A 17031-nucleotide genomic window follows, 5' to 3' on the forward strand; every position below is an offset into this window, starting at 1 on the left:
TATCAGATCCCTCAGGCTTATCAGACTTTTAAGCACCATGCACTTAACAAGCTGTGCACACATGGATATTGTTTTGATCTTTAAGTGTGTAGCTAATACAGTAGAACCTCAGAGTTACAAACACCAGAGTTACGAACTGACCAATCAACCATACTCCTCATTTGAACCAGAAGTATGCAATCAGGCAGCAGCAGAGACCAAAAAAAAAAAAAATGCAAATGCAGTACAGTACTGTGTTAAACATAAACTACTAAAAGAAGGGAAAGGAGCTTTTTTCTTTGCATGATAAAGTTTCAAAGCTGTATTAAGTCAACGTTCAGTTGTAAACTTTTGAAAGAACAACCATAATGTTTTGTGCAGAGTTATGTACAACTTCCATTCCTGCAGTGTGTTTAACTCTAAGTTTCTACTGTAACTCAATTTTTCACTGCTTATATGCAGTCCTGGCTATTAAACATATGTAGCCTTATTGCAAAACTAGTTTATTTCCTGCTCAAAACAGTTTATCTACCGAACTTGAAGGTTCAAAGTTCAACCAGTTTTGGAACTATTCCTTTGAGTGGAGGGGTGGGTGCAGCAATGTGGTCACACTTATTATAATTGGGAATATATTATTAGTATCTTCACATTCAGTTTCCAAAATTAAGGTGAATGTGCTAAGTTCCAAGCATTTGAAAATAGGGGATTGCAACAAAGATTGTTTTGAAACCTTAATTAAAATGGTGGTTTCTAAAGAAACCGTTAGAAAAAGTCTTGTATATGTATACTGCTTAAAAAACCAAAATGATAATTTGTCAGTCTTCTATCCATTCTTTAGATCACGTTCTTAAAGTAATAGAAAACATGAGTATAGTGAAGAGGTATCAGCCCTAGTAGTCTCTCTTTAGTGAGGTAAAATTATCTGGAAGGAGTAAGGAGTACAGAATAATGCACCAAGGATGCTGTGGGAGTGATTTGAGACGTTACCCTTTCCTCTGAATAAATGTACTTCCTAGAGCAGCGGTTCCCAAATTTGTTCCACCGGTAGTTCAGGGAAAGCCCCTGGCGCGCTGGGCCATTTTGTTTACCTGCTGCATCCGCAGGTTTGGCCAATCGCAGCTCTGAGTGGCCGTGGTTTGCTACTCCAGGCCAATGGGAGCGGCTGGAAGTGGCAGCCAGTACATCCCTCAGCCTGTGCCGCTTCCAGCCGCTCCCATTGGCCTGGAGCAGCGAACCACAGCCACTGGGAGCCGCGAACGGCCGAACCTGCAGACGCGGCAGGTAAACAAACTGGCCCAGCCCACCAGGGGCTTTCCCTGCACAAGTGGCAGAACAAGTTTGGAAACCACTGTCCTAGAGTGTTCTCAGCCCAGACATTCTTAGGAGTGAGAGACTGGTCTTGAAATTGAAATACCATGTTGCAGTGAAAAACAAAACCATTATTAGGTTAGAACATTTGCAAATCTGTCTCCTTAAATGCTGATAAGGCTGTTTAATAAAGATTGCTGAATTGCAGCATTTGCTGTTATCCATATAGAACTAAACCTGCTTCGAAACGTTGATGCTAATAACACAGAGAGCAGCACAACAGTGAAAAGCTCAAGCTTGTTAAGTGGATTCAGAGGAGGATCCAGTTACAACCATGAGACCGAAACCATCTTTGCATTACCAAGGATGCAACTGGACTTTAAATCCATTCATGTTCAAGAACCACAAGAACCTTCATTACAAGGTGCAATGGACATCTTTTTCTTTTCCTTTTTTCTCGCTGTTCAAGACTATTACTACAGTTATGATCATGCAATAGTATGAGAAGATTTTACTTCACTGAAGTAAATGGTGTTACACTTGCATAAAATTGGTCTGAGAGAAGAATTAACCTTTGTATCCTAAAAGCTGACAAACTAATGGCTTTCTATGCAAGAAAATACAATCTGAGAACCAGCTCAAATTTTGGGATTTTAATCTAAAGATAGTTGGAGTTCTGGGTAGAAGGACACTGGCTTCTCCATTTTCTTAAACTAATCTAGAGTGAATTCTGATGTTAAATCCTGAGGCACTGTCCCTGGACCAGACACTGTTTGAAAACCCTTGGAAGAATAAAACCCTCACCATCTGTCATAAATATAAAAGGAAGGGTAAACCCCTTTGAAATCCCTCCTGGCCAGGGGAAAGCTCCTCTCACCTGTAAAGGGTTAAGAAGCTAAAGGTAGCCTCGCTGGCACCTGACCAAAATGACCAATGAGGAGACAAGATACTTTCAAAAGCTGGGAGGAGGGAGAGAAACAAAGGGTCTGTGTGTCTCTCTATATGCTGGTCTTTGTCGGGGATAGACCAGGAATGGAGTCTTAGAACTTTTAAGTAAGTAATCTAGCTAGGTATGTGTTAGATTATGATTTCTTTAAATGGCTGAGAAAAGAATTGTGCTGAATAGAATAACTATTTCTGTCTGTGTATCTTTTTTGTAACTTAAGGTTTTGCCTAGAGGGGTTCTCTATGTTTTTGAATCTAATTACCCTGTAAGATATCTACCATCCTGATTTTACAGGGGGGATTTCTTTATTTCTATTTACTCCTATTTTTATTAAAAGTCTTCTTGTAAGAAAACTGAATGCTTTTTCATTGTTCTCAGATCCAAGGGTTTGGGTCTGTGGTCACCTATGCAAATTGGTGAGGCTTTTTATCCAACATTTCCCAGGAAAGGGGGGGTGCAAGTGTTGGATCTTAAGAACAATGAACAATCCTCCCAAGGGTCTGGGTCTGTAGTCACCTAGGCAAATTGGTGAGGCTTTTTACCAAACCTTGTCCAGGAAGTGGGGTGCAGGGTTTTGGGAAGTATTTTGGGGGGAAAGACGCGTCCAAACAGCTCTTCCCCAGTAACCAGTATTAGTTTGGTGGTAGTGGCCAGTCCAAGGACAACGGGTGGAATATTTTGTACCTTGGGGAAGTTTTGACCTAAGCTGGTAAAGATAAGCTTAGGAGGTTTTTCATGCAGGTCCCCACATCTGTACCCTAGAGTTCAGAGTGGGGGAGGAACCTTGACATGGTGGCATAGTGGTGGGATTAACCTGAAATCATTTTGAGATCCAGTTGAGATTTTTTGAACTAGAAATACAGATTTTAAAAAGGAATTTTTTTTTTCCTTTTGGAAAGGAAGTCCAGAAAGCAGCTGAAACTGAAAGCAGCTTGTTTTTTCTCTGCTTTGTGGCCAAGCAGAGACAAAAGAGGATTACCTTTGTGAATTGCAGGTTTTCTTTGCCTGGAGGCAGGGTACTTAACTCCTGCGGGGAAATTCACAGTCTTCCAACCCAGAGGTTTTTTTTTTTCTTTTCTTCCTAAATGTAAATAGGGGGTGTGTGTTCTACCCATTTGCTTTTTCTTTGGGCTGGGTAAGCAGGTTTCCAAGTAGTTGGAGATTTTTTGCTTTAATTTGGGGCCAGAGCAGAGACAAGGGAATTGTCTTTTTCTGTAGGCTGACAATCACTATCAGAGAATAGGTATTCTATTCCAGCACAGCAAAATTTTACAGCCAAGTTTTGTTTGTTTATTTCTAAACCTCGGGTGTAAAGTTAGTTAAAAACAGAGAGGTTAGGATGACAAAATCCGCAGCTCGACTACAGCTGGAATTAGCCAAATTTCAGGCTGAGGGAAAACAAAGGGAACATGAAAGACAGATAGAACTCATGCGGCTGGAGAAGGAGGTACAGGAGGCTGCCCACAAGAGGGAAATGGAAGCAAGGAAGCAGGTGGAGGAGGAGAAGGAAAAAGAGAGGAAGCATGTGGAGGAGGAGAAGGAAAAAGAGAGGAAGCATGTGGAGGAGGTGGAGAGGATAAAGGCCCGGCAGAATATACCAACAAACCCTAGCAATCCTTCTCCAGGTACCACTTCCCATCCCAGAAAGTTCCCCACCTACAAGGCAGGTGATGATACTGAGGCCTTCTTAGAAAACTTCGAAAGGGCCTGCCTTGGGTACAACATCTCTACTGACCAATACATGGTAGAGCTGAGGCCGCAGCTCAGTGGACCCTTAGCTGAGGTGGCAGCTGAAATGCCTAAAGAACACATGAACAAGTATGAACTGTTTAAATCCAAGGCGAGAGTCAGAATGGGGATAACACCCGAGCAGTCTCGTCGGAGGTTCCGAGCCCTAAGGTGGAAACCAGACATGTCATTTACCCGACATGCCTACCACATTGTGAAACATTGGGATGCCTGGATATCAGGAGCAAGTGTTGAATCTCCAGAAAATTTGCCCTTCCTAATGCAAATGGAACAATTCTTAGAGGGTGTTCCTGAGGAAATAGAAAGATACATCCTAGATGGGAAACCCAAAACTGTAATCGAGGCAGGAGAGATTGGAGCCAGATGGGTGGAGGTGGCAGAGAAGAAGAAAACTGGTCGCAGTTGGAGCGGAGACCAGAAGGGACCACCCCAGACCACACCATATTACCGGGGGCCGCCCAAAGCCCCACCTACCTCCCAAAGAACCCTCCAGACCCCTTATCATCCCACCGCTACCACCATGTCAAGGTTCCTCCCCCAATCTGAACTCTAGGGTACAGTTGTGGGGACCTGCATGAAAAACCTCCTAAGCTTATCTTTACCAGCTTAGGTCAAAACTTCCCCAAGGTACAAAATATTCCACCCGTTGTCCTTGGACTGGCCGCTACCACCACCAAACTAATACTGGTTACTGGGGAAGAGCTGTTTGGACGCGTCTTTCCCCCCAAAATACTTCCCAAAACCCTGCACCCCACTTCCTGGACAAGGTTTGGTAAAAAGCCTCACCAATTTGCCTAGGTGACTACAGACCCAGACCCTTGGGAGGATTGTTCATTGTTCTTAAGATCCAACACTTGCACCCCCCCTTTCCTGGGAAATGTTGGATAAAAAGCCTCACCAATTTGCATAGGTGACCACAGACCCAAACCCTTGGATCTGAGAACAATGAAAAAGCATTCAGTTTTCTTACGAGAAGACTTTTAATAAAAATAGGAGTAAATAGAAATAAAGAAATCCCCCCTGTAAAATCAGGATGGTAGATATCTTACAGGGTAATTAGATTCAAAAACATAGAGAACCCCTCTAGGCAAAACCTTAAGTTACAAAAAAGATACACAGACAGAAATAGTTATTCTATTCAGCACAATTCTTTTCTCAGCCATTTAAAGAAATCATAATCTAACACATACCTAGCTAGATTACTTACTAAAAGTTCTAAGACTCCATTCCTGGTCTATCCCCGACAAAGACCAGCATATAGACAGACACACAGACCCTTTGTTTCTCTCCCTCCTCCCAGCTTTTGAAAGTATCTTGTCTCCTCATTGGTCATTTTGGTCAGGTGCCAGCGAGGCTACCTTTAGCTTCTTAACCCTTTACAGGTGAGAGGAGCTTTCCCCTGGCCAGGAGGGATTTCAAAGGGGTTTACCCTTCCCTTTATATTTATGACACCATCTATGATAATTTTGAATAAATGGATTAATATGATTAATTTGTTGTGATATATTTTAGAAACAAGGGTCATTTAAAAAATGAGAATCCAGGGCAGGCATCTCAAATAAGTGACCTAACTTTTAAAAGTGCAGATACTTTCCAGTTCCTAATTTAGGAGCCTACCTTAGGTTTCCAATTTTTAAATCTTGGTCAAAATGGCCATATTTTACATCGGCTCTCGTTATAGTGGTTAACCTTTCCACTACTGCCCAAATAGGCATGTTTGACCTCCACGTCCAATAGTGTCCATTACAATTATACATGGAGCTGATAGAGCTGCCTATAGTTATGGTTCACTGACACAAATTGGGATCAGTATAGTTCCACATGATGGAATTCTCTTTTAAAAAATTTAAATTGCATTGGGGAAAAAAATACATAGAAAGAATCTTAAATTTGCAAAGCTGGGCAACCTCAATTCTGGCCTTTCCTAATTTTTGAGTGCTTTGTCTTTGCAACATCAATTCTTTTAAGGTCTTTTGTGTAATATATATAGTGTAAAATTGAGACAGATTGTATAGATATCACACTTTACAATATGCTAAAATTACTTTTCTTTGTCCAGACACCAGTGTTAAACCAACGGTGGAGTGCAGTGTAGTAACTGAATTCACAGACCACATTTGTGTGACGATGGATGCTGAATTAATCATGTTTCTGCATGACTTGGTGTCTGCTTATCTTAAAGAAAAAGAAAAAGGTATGTGGTTTTAAAAAAAACTCTTTATGATGTAATGTAAATGAACCATCTTATATTAAGCCACTTATGTATGTATGTATTTTTATACATTACTATTAATACTATAAAGTAATTTTGTTTTGTTTAAATGAAGGCTTGCTTTTTACAGGTTAGGTTTTCGGAATGTTTAGTGTTGGCCTAATTCTGCTCCCATTAAAATCAATGGGACTACAATTAAGACAACACTGAGTGAGTTTGAAAAACCTACCCTTACAGTGTAACTGAGATTACAGAGCTATGTTTTCCAAAGAGCACTACTAATGACTGAGGGCTAGTCTACACTACTGTGCTACATCTGCGTGGCTGCACTGCGTCTGGTGAAGATGCGCTCTCCTGTCAGCATATTTACTTCACCTCAACAAGAGGCAGAAGCTACGTTAACGGGAGACGCTCTCCTGCCAACATAGCATGGTGAAGATACTGCTTTAAGTCTGTGTAACTTTTCACACCCGTGAGCAACATAAGTTACATCGACTTAAGCAATAGTGTAGACAAGTGAGATTTGTTCTTATACTAACAAAAATGTCTGAGTCTTGCTTGGCTTGGAGTTTGTTCCTTGCTCTGCAGCATATCAGATGTGTGACCTGAGGCAAACTACTGGTACTTTATTTCTGTGCCTTAGTTTTGCCTTAATTTTGCCATATGTTTACTTTAACTTTTCTTTGTAAAGCTGTAGATCAAGGTGGACTGACTTAAATCAAGATGACTTAAATAACCAAGTAGAAAGTCTCAATTTAAATAATCGATTTTGTCACGTTTTCCATTTGTACTTTATTTTCTAAAGAAAGGTGCATTCTCACTGGTTGAGATCAAAGTTTTAATGGTTATTTACAAGTAAATGGCACCTTTACAATAGATTTGGTACATCTCTTTGCTACCTAGGAGGGTACACTATAACTATAGTCATTTATTTAATATAGGTTATTATTTTTAGCTTCTTATTAATTGTACATTTAGTATGTTAAAAATGGTGAATGATATATTGCTTATTTACTAGGTAATGAACTTTTTGCTCATGACTTGTGTCAAGCTGTAATAGGATGGTAACTGAAATGTAATTACATGCACAAAAGAGCATACAGAATGTATTTTTATTAAACAAAACAAGCCCTTAATAAGTACACAACATATTTTGCCATATTTATAAAGCTTGACCTCAAGTTACAATCAGGGAAAAACATCTTTCTTTATATAGAAAAGTAACCTTTAACTCAACATTTTTCATAGAGGCTCACGGATTCAGCATATTTATTTTTTATTAAAAAGTTTTAATAGATTATAATAAGTTTAGGCCTTAACTTATTCTTTATTAAATTCAATATAAACAGGTTATATTTTTAAAAAAACTTAAATTGTACTTTAAATAAGCAAATTAAATGATTTAAATAAAAATGATTTTTTTAAAATTATCAATTTTTATCCACTTGCAGTAAGTGAAAAATGCTACAGAAGATCTGTGTATTAGTTTATTAAATACCAAGTGCTCTAATCTTTAGCAAATGTAAACTAATATAAAAATACCTATTCAAATGTGTGTATTTCTTATGTCTGGTGACAAAAATGATTGAAGGTAGAAAGTTAAAACCTACCTTCCTTGATCTCACAAAAATCTAAAGAATAAACAAACTTTAAAAAACTGATTAGTTTATAAACTGTTAACATTAAAACTTCATCTTTGTGTATGAGAACTTGGCGATAAGTGATGTAACTTACTTTATCTACGGCTGTCATCCCCCATCCGAACCTCCCCTCTCCCCTCCACATAATTGTTAGTAAAAGTCACAGATAGGTCATGGATGTCCATGAAATTTTATTTCCCCGTGACTTTTACTAAAAATAACCATGACAAAATCTTAACCTTAGTTATAGGCCTGTAATCCCTGCACTGGAACCAAGTAAATGCCAGGTATAGGACCGTATGGATCATGGGCAGCAAGCACTCCTTCCCTGTACTAAAGTTTAATAAATTTGCGGCCTGCCACATCATTCCATGCATGTATCTGCCCTCATTTTGCTGCTGTGTCCACATCAAGGTATTCCATGTGTTTGAGAGGTGAATTACAAATGTGGTGAAAGTCATAAATATGGAGTGTCTGGTGTGTGTGAAGTCCAATGTTTTGCACAGATATTTGCATTCAGTGTGAATAGTTTTTTTAAATATACATGCACAATAAACGTTATATTATTAAGGTATTTAAGGTTCATTAGACCTGAGGATTTTGAGAGTTTATTTTTGTGTGTAACTTGCTCTTAAAGGAGGTTAAAGGAGCTTAACAATTCTATTCCTAATGCTTGTTGAAGTAAGATGTGTCCAAGATAAGAATGAACTTAGCACTTACTTTACTACCAAGTCCAAGCAAAGCCTTGAATAAATGCCCATGAATGAAATTTTACTTTTCCCCCCCACCCTTTTGTAGCCATCTTTCCACCTCGTATTTTGTCTACTCGACCAGGACAGAAAAGTCCAGTTAGTGTGCTTGATGAGAGTTCCACTGAGAGAGATGCAGAAGAAAGCATTACTTACACTACTGTAGACTGGAGAGAATTTATGTGCAATACTTGGCATCTGGAACCCACACTTAGGTAATTAGCAGGCTTATTTTGCAGTATATTCAATTTTACATTTATTTTGACTGAGTAATAGTATTAAGTGCAGAGACTATTCTTCAAACCACAGATGTTTCAATTTGATAGTTAACCTACTAATGGGATCTAGCCTTATGGAAGCTGTCACAGATTCTGCTTTGGCTGTTAGATGCTGATAGGAAGACAGCTGCTACAGTATATGAAATGTCATTTGGTAACAAATGCTGGGTAATACCATAATTCACCATACACAACGGTTGATCCGCTGGATCATGGTGTACATGTAAGAGATCTAGTCAGATGCTGAATGAATCCACTTATGGCTGACAAGTCCAATTCGAGAGTAGCCACTGGATAAAAGCACTGAAAGTTATACTGCTTAGAACTACTGCACATACAACAGCAAAGTTCTCAGGTGCTCAAAGTCAAGATGAAGCAAAATGCAGCTCATTAAAGACCACACATTAACTTGTCATTTACTTTTTTCTCCTATTGTTCAAATAATCTTTAATTTCCAATTTAAAAAAAGAACTTAGAACCTTTCTTCTATTCTATCAGTATGTTTTCTCTTGAGAATGTAAGCTGTTGGGGTCAGGAATCTATTGGTTATTTAATTTTTTTAAATGTAAAACACACTTCTGGGGGCTATAAAAATAATTTGAGGCAGACATTCAAATGAGAAATGTCTCTTTCAAATATTCACTTTCTGTTGATTGTCAGCTAGTTAGATCCCCTGCTTTCTCTACTGATGTAATTTAAGAAACTCCTTTTTTCATGCAGGGAGGGAAAAAGGGGGTTGTTTTTTTTCCTCCATTTTCACAATGGGAATGGAACTGTTAAGTATTTTTAAAAAGTTATTATAGAATGAATGTAGTTCTCATTAAAAGTTGCCATATGGCTGATGAAACTTCCCACACAACAGAAGCAGGAACAGGTGTACAGGCACCCGCTGCCCTAAATATGCACTTCATCCTTGACCAACAGGAATCACTTCTGAGAACACAGGGGTAACTGTGTCATCTCCATGCCTCCTTCAGTTGTTGGTCTCTGCTGAGACTGCTAACAAGGGCACCAATTACTGCTAACTATAATGTTTTGATAAGTGAATACTTGCCTGCTAAGAACTGGACTGTGAGATGACCAGCTCAGTCCACCCAGGCCAATAAACACCTATCAGATATCTATTTTTGGTTAATCATAACATGCTCCAAATTGACACAGGATCCAGAGATGACATATTACATCTGGGATCTCCTGAATCATCTAGTCCCTCCAAAAAGCTATAAATACAAAATTTATTTACATAAGTTAGCTGAGACTCAAATAAATGCCTGTCGGACTTTCAGTTTAGAAGTAAAAAAGTTTGATGTGACAGTGCCAATGTTAACTTATGATGAAGGTTCTAGTTGCTATGCCTTACTTAAGGCTTAGTTGAGTTTTACACTTAACGCAGGGATTTAACCTTTTTGGGTTTGGGATTTGGGTTTTTTTTTTGTTTGTTTTTTAGATTAATCTCTTGGACTGGAAGAAAGATTGACCCAGTTGGTGTTGACTACATTCTTCAAAAATTGGGCTTTCATCACGCCAGGACTACTATTCCTAAGTGGCTTCAACGGGGGGTAATGGACCCACTGGACAAAGTTCTGTCAGTCCTTATCAAAAAACTTGGTACTGCTCTACAGGATGAAAAAGAAAAGAAGGGAAAAGACAAGGAAGAACACTGAAGATATAATTTGTAACTAAACTAATTTTATTTCCATTCTGTCTGAGACTGATACTTTATTGTATAATAAGAATTTATTTTAAGTATGATTTAAAGAGAAACCTAACAGCTTTTTTGCTACTATATTTAAAACTTACATTGTAAGTGACTGTTTACAGTGGTATGCGATACCATTCTGTATGTGGTAAAGTATTGCATGATTATGACCAATGTATATTCTGTGAAAGAATAGGTGAAATACTGTAAATCTGCTGTTTAGCATTAACAGTTTTATTATGTGCAATATGATTCCTGCATCTTTAAAATATGTGCAGATTAACTGTGAATTTTCATAACTTTCATTGGCCATAACACACACACACCCTTGTTAATGTGATTCTGTTAATGGCTTTTTTTGTCAATGTAGACTTGTATAAATTCCTGTATGTATATAATTTATGGAACTGTGATTGTTATAGTGCTAAAAATCATTTTAAGTTTGTTACACTTGTAATAAAAAACAGTAACTGTTATTTTTTTTTAATTCCTTTATTCTCAAGAAGTAGCAGTAAGAAGTGTTAGTGGGGCATGCTCGCCCATGTCCCCTAATTCAAGCATTGGAAACAGATTACATTACAGAGTTTTAATTGTACAAGTACTAGAAAAAAAGTTTGGAGTTTATAATGTCTTAAGCTGTAATGGAATGGGGACAGGCAGAGCTAGGGGAACAGCTATTAATAATGAAATAAAAAAATGACAGCCTATCCAATGCAAATCTGAGAGTTTAATACAGTAAATAAAAATCTGTCTTCCACCCTCTGGAAGCCTATAGGAGCCTGTGGAAGCTATGATTTTTTTTCAGTCTTTTTTTATTGAATAAGACTTCTAACACTTGAACATCACAAATTACTTTGCTCCTCTCAGGATTACTGAGAACTTTATATGGTGGGGTGTGTTTAGCTTAACACTTTTGCTTGTATCTATTACACATTTTTAAAGCCCATTAGTCAATAGTGCCCTGTGAATAAAGTTCAAATTACATGTCTATACGTGCAAGCACAGCTGTACAAAAACAAAAATAGCTCTTCTGGCCAGTTGCCTTTGTAATGTGTCCTTCAATCACACATGCACTTATTCATCTAATGAAAGACGAGGAACTGTACCTTTTATGTGGTCACTGTAATCCACCTTTCTATAGTATTTTTCTGTTAAATATTTGTTCTTTAAAATGTTTATTTCCTCTTCACATGTAAACCGGGGTGCTGTGGATATTATCACCTGAGCCGTCTGCAGCTGAAAACTAGGTCACTGTTGAGGACTCTTGTTCTAACTTTTCCCATGTACAAAATTGGGATTATTCTTAAAAGTCTCTAACGTGGGGCTTTCCCCTAGCGAGGCAGAGGCTGATGTTTCTTGCCGCAGTGGGTGGGGTTCGTTTTACGTTCTACTTTTTAAAGAGCCAGGCTCCAGCCACAGGAAAATGTCTAGACGGGGACCAGCGCCAGTAGCTACGCCAGGGGCTGTCCCGTGCACACAGCAGGACCCAGTGGGCGCGGGAGAGAGGAGGCATAACGGCCGCGCTGCTGTCACCTCCCGGCGGCTGGGCTTTGGCGCCCGAGCGCACTCCTCCCCGAGGCCGGTTCCGACTCCCTGACAATGAGCGCTCCGAGGCCCCTAGAGGGGAAGGAGCGTGGCTGGGCGGGCGGGCGGCCACCGCAGGGCACGGTGCTGCTTCGGGAAGCAGAGGCCAGCTCCCGTGAGAGGCGGCAGGTGCACGACAAAGCACCTGAGCCTGGGGCCGCCCGCCCCACCCAGGCGTCCCCCGCCCCATGGGGAGGGGTGGCCGCTGGCCGGTCATGCTGTTGTTGCGCCCGCTCAGGGCTCCACTTTGCTCCTGCCGCTCACGGCTAGAGGGTTGCAGGACGCTGGGCGGCCCGCTCAGACTACCCGCACAGCCGGCGGGAGGCGCGTTAACGGTCTCGCTGTGGCGCGCTCCCCGGCGAGGTGAGGGATACGGAGACCTTGTGTGACCTAGGCCGAGTGCGTATCCCACCCCCCGTCCCCGCACTGAGCCGCCTCGAGCCAGGCCCGGCGGCACCACGAGCCGGCCCGGCGGCGGTTGGTCGGAGGATCACGTGATCTGAGGGCGAAGCTTTTTGAGAGACGCCCCCGGGGCCCCGCTGCCGGCCAGGGAAGCGGACTCGGGGGTGTCGGGTCACGTCACGCGCCCCTCTTTGTTAGTTGGCCCGGGCACCGGTCTTGAGCAGACGCGTCGGTGCGGGCGGGCGGAGGGAGCCGCCGAGGGGAACTTAAATCACTGCGGGGGGCCGCTCTCGCGGGAGACCCTAGTCCCCTCGCTCGGTGCAGGGCCCCGGGGTGGTGCTGGGGCAAGCCTGGGGCACGGCCTCGTCTTCGAGCCTGTGTCCCGGAGAGGGGGCTGCAGAGTGATCCTCACCTGGCGCAGCCAGTGGCTTGCGCTCCCCAAGGGAGGCGGCCCCAGTGCGCGCCCCTTGCTGCGCCCGCCCTGCAGCGCGGTGGGGCTGACACAAGCCCCTGCCGCGGGGAAACCGCGCGGAGTCTTGGCCAGGCGCTGCCGTCGCTGTTCTTCTCCAGTGCGCGGGTAGGTGGCATGGCGTCAGGCTGGGATCCCTTCCCACGGGAAGCCTGGCCCGCCGGGGGCACCTGCCCGACAGTGGGACAAAGGAACCTTCCCGCCCTGTTTGCCTGAGCCAAAGGGGCTAGAGCCTGAATCGGCGTGAAAGCCAGCCACGTGGGGCTCTGCCTTGCTGAGCCTGGGCAGCCGTGCTGGAGCTTCCGCTCCCATTGCTGTTGTAATCTAGGGTAGGGGTTCGGGTTCTCAACTTTTTTGTTTGTTTGTTTTTTTCTGAACAGCCCCCAGTATGCTATAAAAAATCCAGGGCCCTCCTGAGCCACCATAACTGGTTTTCTGCATATAAAAGCCAGGGCCGGCATTAGGGGTAGCAAACAGGGCAGTTGCCTGGGGCCCCAGGCCACAGAGGCCCCCACAAAACTACATTGCTCAGGCTTCAGCTTCAGCCCTGGGTGGTGGGGTTCATCAGGGGCCTGGCTTCAGCTGCACGTGGTGGGGCTTCAGCTTTCTGCCCTGGGCCCCAGCAAATCTCATGCTGGCCCTGCTTGGAGGTCCCCCCGCCCCTCGAAACCTGCTTGATGCCCCCTAGAGGGCCCTGGACGCCTGGTTGAGAACTACTGATCTAGGGCACCTGGGACTCAGCAGAGCAGTTGCCTTTCAAATTGTGGCTGCAAGGAAAGGGGAAAAGTTCTTAGCTGACTGATAGCATTGCCATTGTCTCCCTATGTTCTGTTTTCCCCCCTTTTGTAAGTTTGGGTCTCAACTACTATTAGTGTGCTTTTGAATTTAGTAATTTTATTTATTAGCAGAAAGAATCAGGAGGTATGAAACATGTAAAACTAATTTGTGGGGAAATTTTCCAGATTTGCTAGCCTATGCTAATGTTCAACAGCCTTAAAAATATCTGTTGGCTAAATTTGGCTCTTAGGTAGGTGGAAAAATGGCTTGCAACAATGACTGGTTTCAAGGTTCCAGAGTACCCAGTTTTGCTCAGATGCTAAAAAAGAACTTACCCACTGAACCCCCTCCTCAAGTCTCTCCTCAGCCATCTCCACACTCTGTGAATATGGGCCTGATGTTTTCATCTTCTGAAAATTACAGCATGCCAAATTCAGCATGTAATGTGACACAAATCACAGGTATTGTCTTTAAGTTTATTAAGCTGATTTTCTTCTAAGAATGGCCTTTCAACACTCGTACAAATAGCTTTGCAAAACTGTAATGAAAATTAACCTGCCTAGATATGCCATCTACTTGCTTTTTACCAGGATCATTCATAATGAAAAATATTTTACTTACCGATTGAAAAAAAAATAACATTGAGGGCAAATAAAAAAGTTAGAACTATTAACTTTAATTTTTATCTTTTTACTCTTGTACATGTCAGTAAAACATATTATTTGACTGTTTCTTAATTATTATCCAGCAGTGGTGTAAATAAAGAGATGCAGCCTATTTAGATTTAACATCACGTGTAACATCTATGGAATTTGTGTATATAAACTGAGTGACTCTGCAGGTGGAAGTACAGGGAATTTTCATCTTAATAAACTTGGATAACTATAAACACTTTTCAGAAATAGCTTTTCTGTAAAAGAGAAGTGTAGAATCCTCATCTTTACAGCCCTCTAAGCTAATGCTATCTCTCAGCTGACTAATCTGCTCTCTGCCTTCATCCCAGTCTCTCTTGCATTAGGGTAACTTCTACCTGGAACCTGCAGTTGAGGATCCATGTGGGTGCAGGGGTCTGCCCAGCTAGCGTTCATTCTTTCATCAGGTCTATAATGTGTACACAGCACTTCATATAAAGTGCACCAACATGTATATAACCTGCTTTGTGTGCATCATCTTTTGTAGAAAAAGCTGAGAATTTTAACTACAGTTTTGTTTGATAGTAACAGATTCCCTGTCCCCCATACATATGTAACTTTTGAATGCGGGAGTTCAAGATTTTAGCAGGTAGTCTTATTTCTGAGTCTTTTGTCTATCAATATGTTTATTATAACTGAAGAGGAACTCTGCATCTGTATAATTTAGATGCAGCATTTATTTCATGTGGCAGTGTATTTGTGTGTATTTGTGAACTGAACGCAATAATATTTTTGTGCCTTTTTGGAGAAAAATGTTTCTCCTGTGGTTAAAGCTCAAAACATACTTGGATAATTGGGGCAGTGTCTTGCTTAGGAAAAGTAATCAAGTTTAGATCGGGCTAAGATAGCCCATGCTAAAGTCCTGTCTTTTTTCTAGTGTAGATATGGGGTAACACCAGTGCTGTATCCTAGGCACCTGCATGATCCGTTAAAATGGACCTGAGGGCCCATGGCGTGAGGCAAAAACAATATTATTGCCTTTTGTGATACTATAGTAAAGAACTATGGATTGTGCTTCTGCAATTTTTGTACGCCATGAAACAGATTTTTATGTGTTAAATCAGATAAACAGGTAATCTCTGGAAGTCCTTATTTCCCTGGAAATTATGGCCTTTGTTTCTGGGTTTATATGTGACTGGGTTTGACTTCAGAGACTGTCAGGTTTACTAGTCAAGGAACAAGCCCTAGTGCCTTTAAAGGGGTAGGCACTAACATTTACAGGGTTACCAAAACTACTTACAACCTCTTCCGTTAGAATAAAATACAAATTGCTTAATCTTCCAGGTTGCCGTTGTTGAGATGCAGCAATACTATTGTCACACTTTCATTTTACTTTTGTATATTGCTTTTAGCTTAGTACACACTAACATCTTAATTTAACAAATATATTTTAGGTCATGTTTCAGACTTGCTATGTTCCAGAGCAGCCCATCCACTTCCAATCACTTCACTTCTTCCAAAGAAAATACCAAAGGAGTTTATACTAAAATATAAACGTGGGGAGATGAATCCAGTATCTGCCTTGCATCAGTTTGCACAAATGCAGCGTGTGCAACTAGATTTGAAGGAAACTGTTACAACAGGTAAATGAGAGTGTCCTGGTTGCCTCATGAAGTTGCTCTGTATGCAGTTGGTGTAACTGGCTGATACAGAAACTAATTTTTTTTTTAAATGTTGGTTGCACTGTATGTAGAATTAACAGCTATTTTTACTATGCCTATATCATGCCCTCATGTAATCCAATCAGTGGTTAATGTGGTCACTACAAAATCAATTACAGAAAAGGAAAAAGCTCTCACCCTGGTCTTTGAGTACTTTTTTCAGGTACTTTTTAGACCATTAGTTCTTATAGTATATGTCTATACTGCAGTTAGATACCCCTGGCTGGCCCATGCCAGCTGACTCAGGCTCGGTATAAGGGGCTGTTTAATTGCGATGCAGATGTTCAGGCTCAAAGTGGGAAGATCCCAGAGCTCAGGCTGCAGCCTGCGCTCAAATGTCTCATCACAATTAGACAGATCCTTAGCGTGAGACCCACGAGTCCAAGTCATCTGGCATGGCCAGCTGTGGGTTTTTAATTGCACTGTAGACATACCTATAAGCTGTCATTCTAATTATAAGCAACTTTATTTACAACTTGGCTTTCTAAATTTGTACCAAATATGAGTTAATATTACGCGACCTTGAACATACTCATTTCGTGATGTGTAATTTGCATCCTCTCCGCTTACGTGTTTTGGGGATGGTTCAGCTTGATATTTGGTCACAGTGGACCTGCATCTGTATGGAGAGTTTAATGCTTTTTCAGTGCTATTCAGTTGAATCCTCCCAGACTGAATCAGATAAGGTGGGACTATGCAGGAAGTGAGCCAGTCAGTGAAAGATCCGTGTCCACCCAAGGCTAACTTGGTTAACAGATCAAACCATGGCAATGACAGGAGGTTGTCCTGTCATGTGCAGTGCAGTGCAAAAAGAGATGGAACCTGACCTTTTGAAGGTCTTGTTTTCATTGGGCTCTCAGCTTACTAGGAAGTAATGTGTCTGTTA

The 17031-nt window shown here is 41.5% G+C and overlaps 2 protein-coding genes across 21 annotated transcripts in view; both read left to right on the forward strand.

Moving 5' to 3' along the window:
- Positions 1 to 11337, forward strand: part of BLTP1 (bridge-like lipid transfer protein family member 1) — a 246531-nt gene extending 235194 nt beyond the window's left edge. For all 16 annotated transcript variants that reach the window (XM_073341054.2, XM_073341048.2, XM_073341041.2 and 13 more), the window contains 4 exons: positions 1517 to 1711; positions 6042 to 6176; positions 8633 to 8798; positions 10309 to 11337. In XM_073341054.2, coding sequence (XP_073197155.1) covers positions 1517 to 1711; positions 6042 to 6176; positions 8633 to 8798; positions 10309 to 10525 — 713 coding nt within the window. In that variant the 3' untranslated portion in view covers positions 10526 to 11337. The remainder of the gene's footprint in view (positions 1 to 1516; positions 1712 to 6041; positions 6177 to 8632; positions 8799 to 10308) is intronic.
- Positions 11338 to 12263: 926 nt separating this feature from the next.
- ADAD1 (adenosine deaminase domain containing 1) overlaps positions 12264 to 17031 on the forward strand; it is a 39335-nt gene continuing 34567 nt past the window's right edge. For 3 of the 5 annotated variants that reach the window (XM_073341056.2, XM_073341059.2, XM_073341060.2), the window contains exons 1-3: positions 12264 to 13123; positions 14043 to 14253; positions 15879 to 16067. In XM_073341056.2, the coding sequence (XP_073197157.1) occupies positions 14055 to 14253; positions 15879 to 16067 (388 nt within the window). In that variant the 5' untranslated portion in view covers positions 12264 to 13123; positions 14043 to 14054. The remainder of the gene's footprint in view (positions 13124 to 14042; positions 14254 to 15878; positions 16068 to 17031) is intronic. The other 2 variants (XM_073341057.2, XM_073341058.2) reach the window with 2 other exon arrangements.

The sequence above is a fragment of the Lepidochelys kempii genome, chromosome 4 (genome assembly GCF_965140285.1).
Source record: "Lepidochelys kempii isolate rLepKem1 chromosome 4, rLepKem1.hap1, whole genome shotgun sequence".
NCBI lineage: Eukaryota > Metazoa > Chordata > Testudines > Cheloniidae > Lepidochelys > Lepidochelys kempii.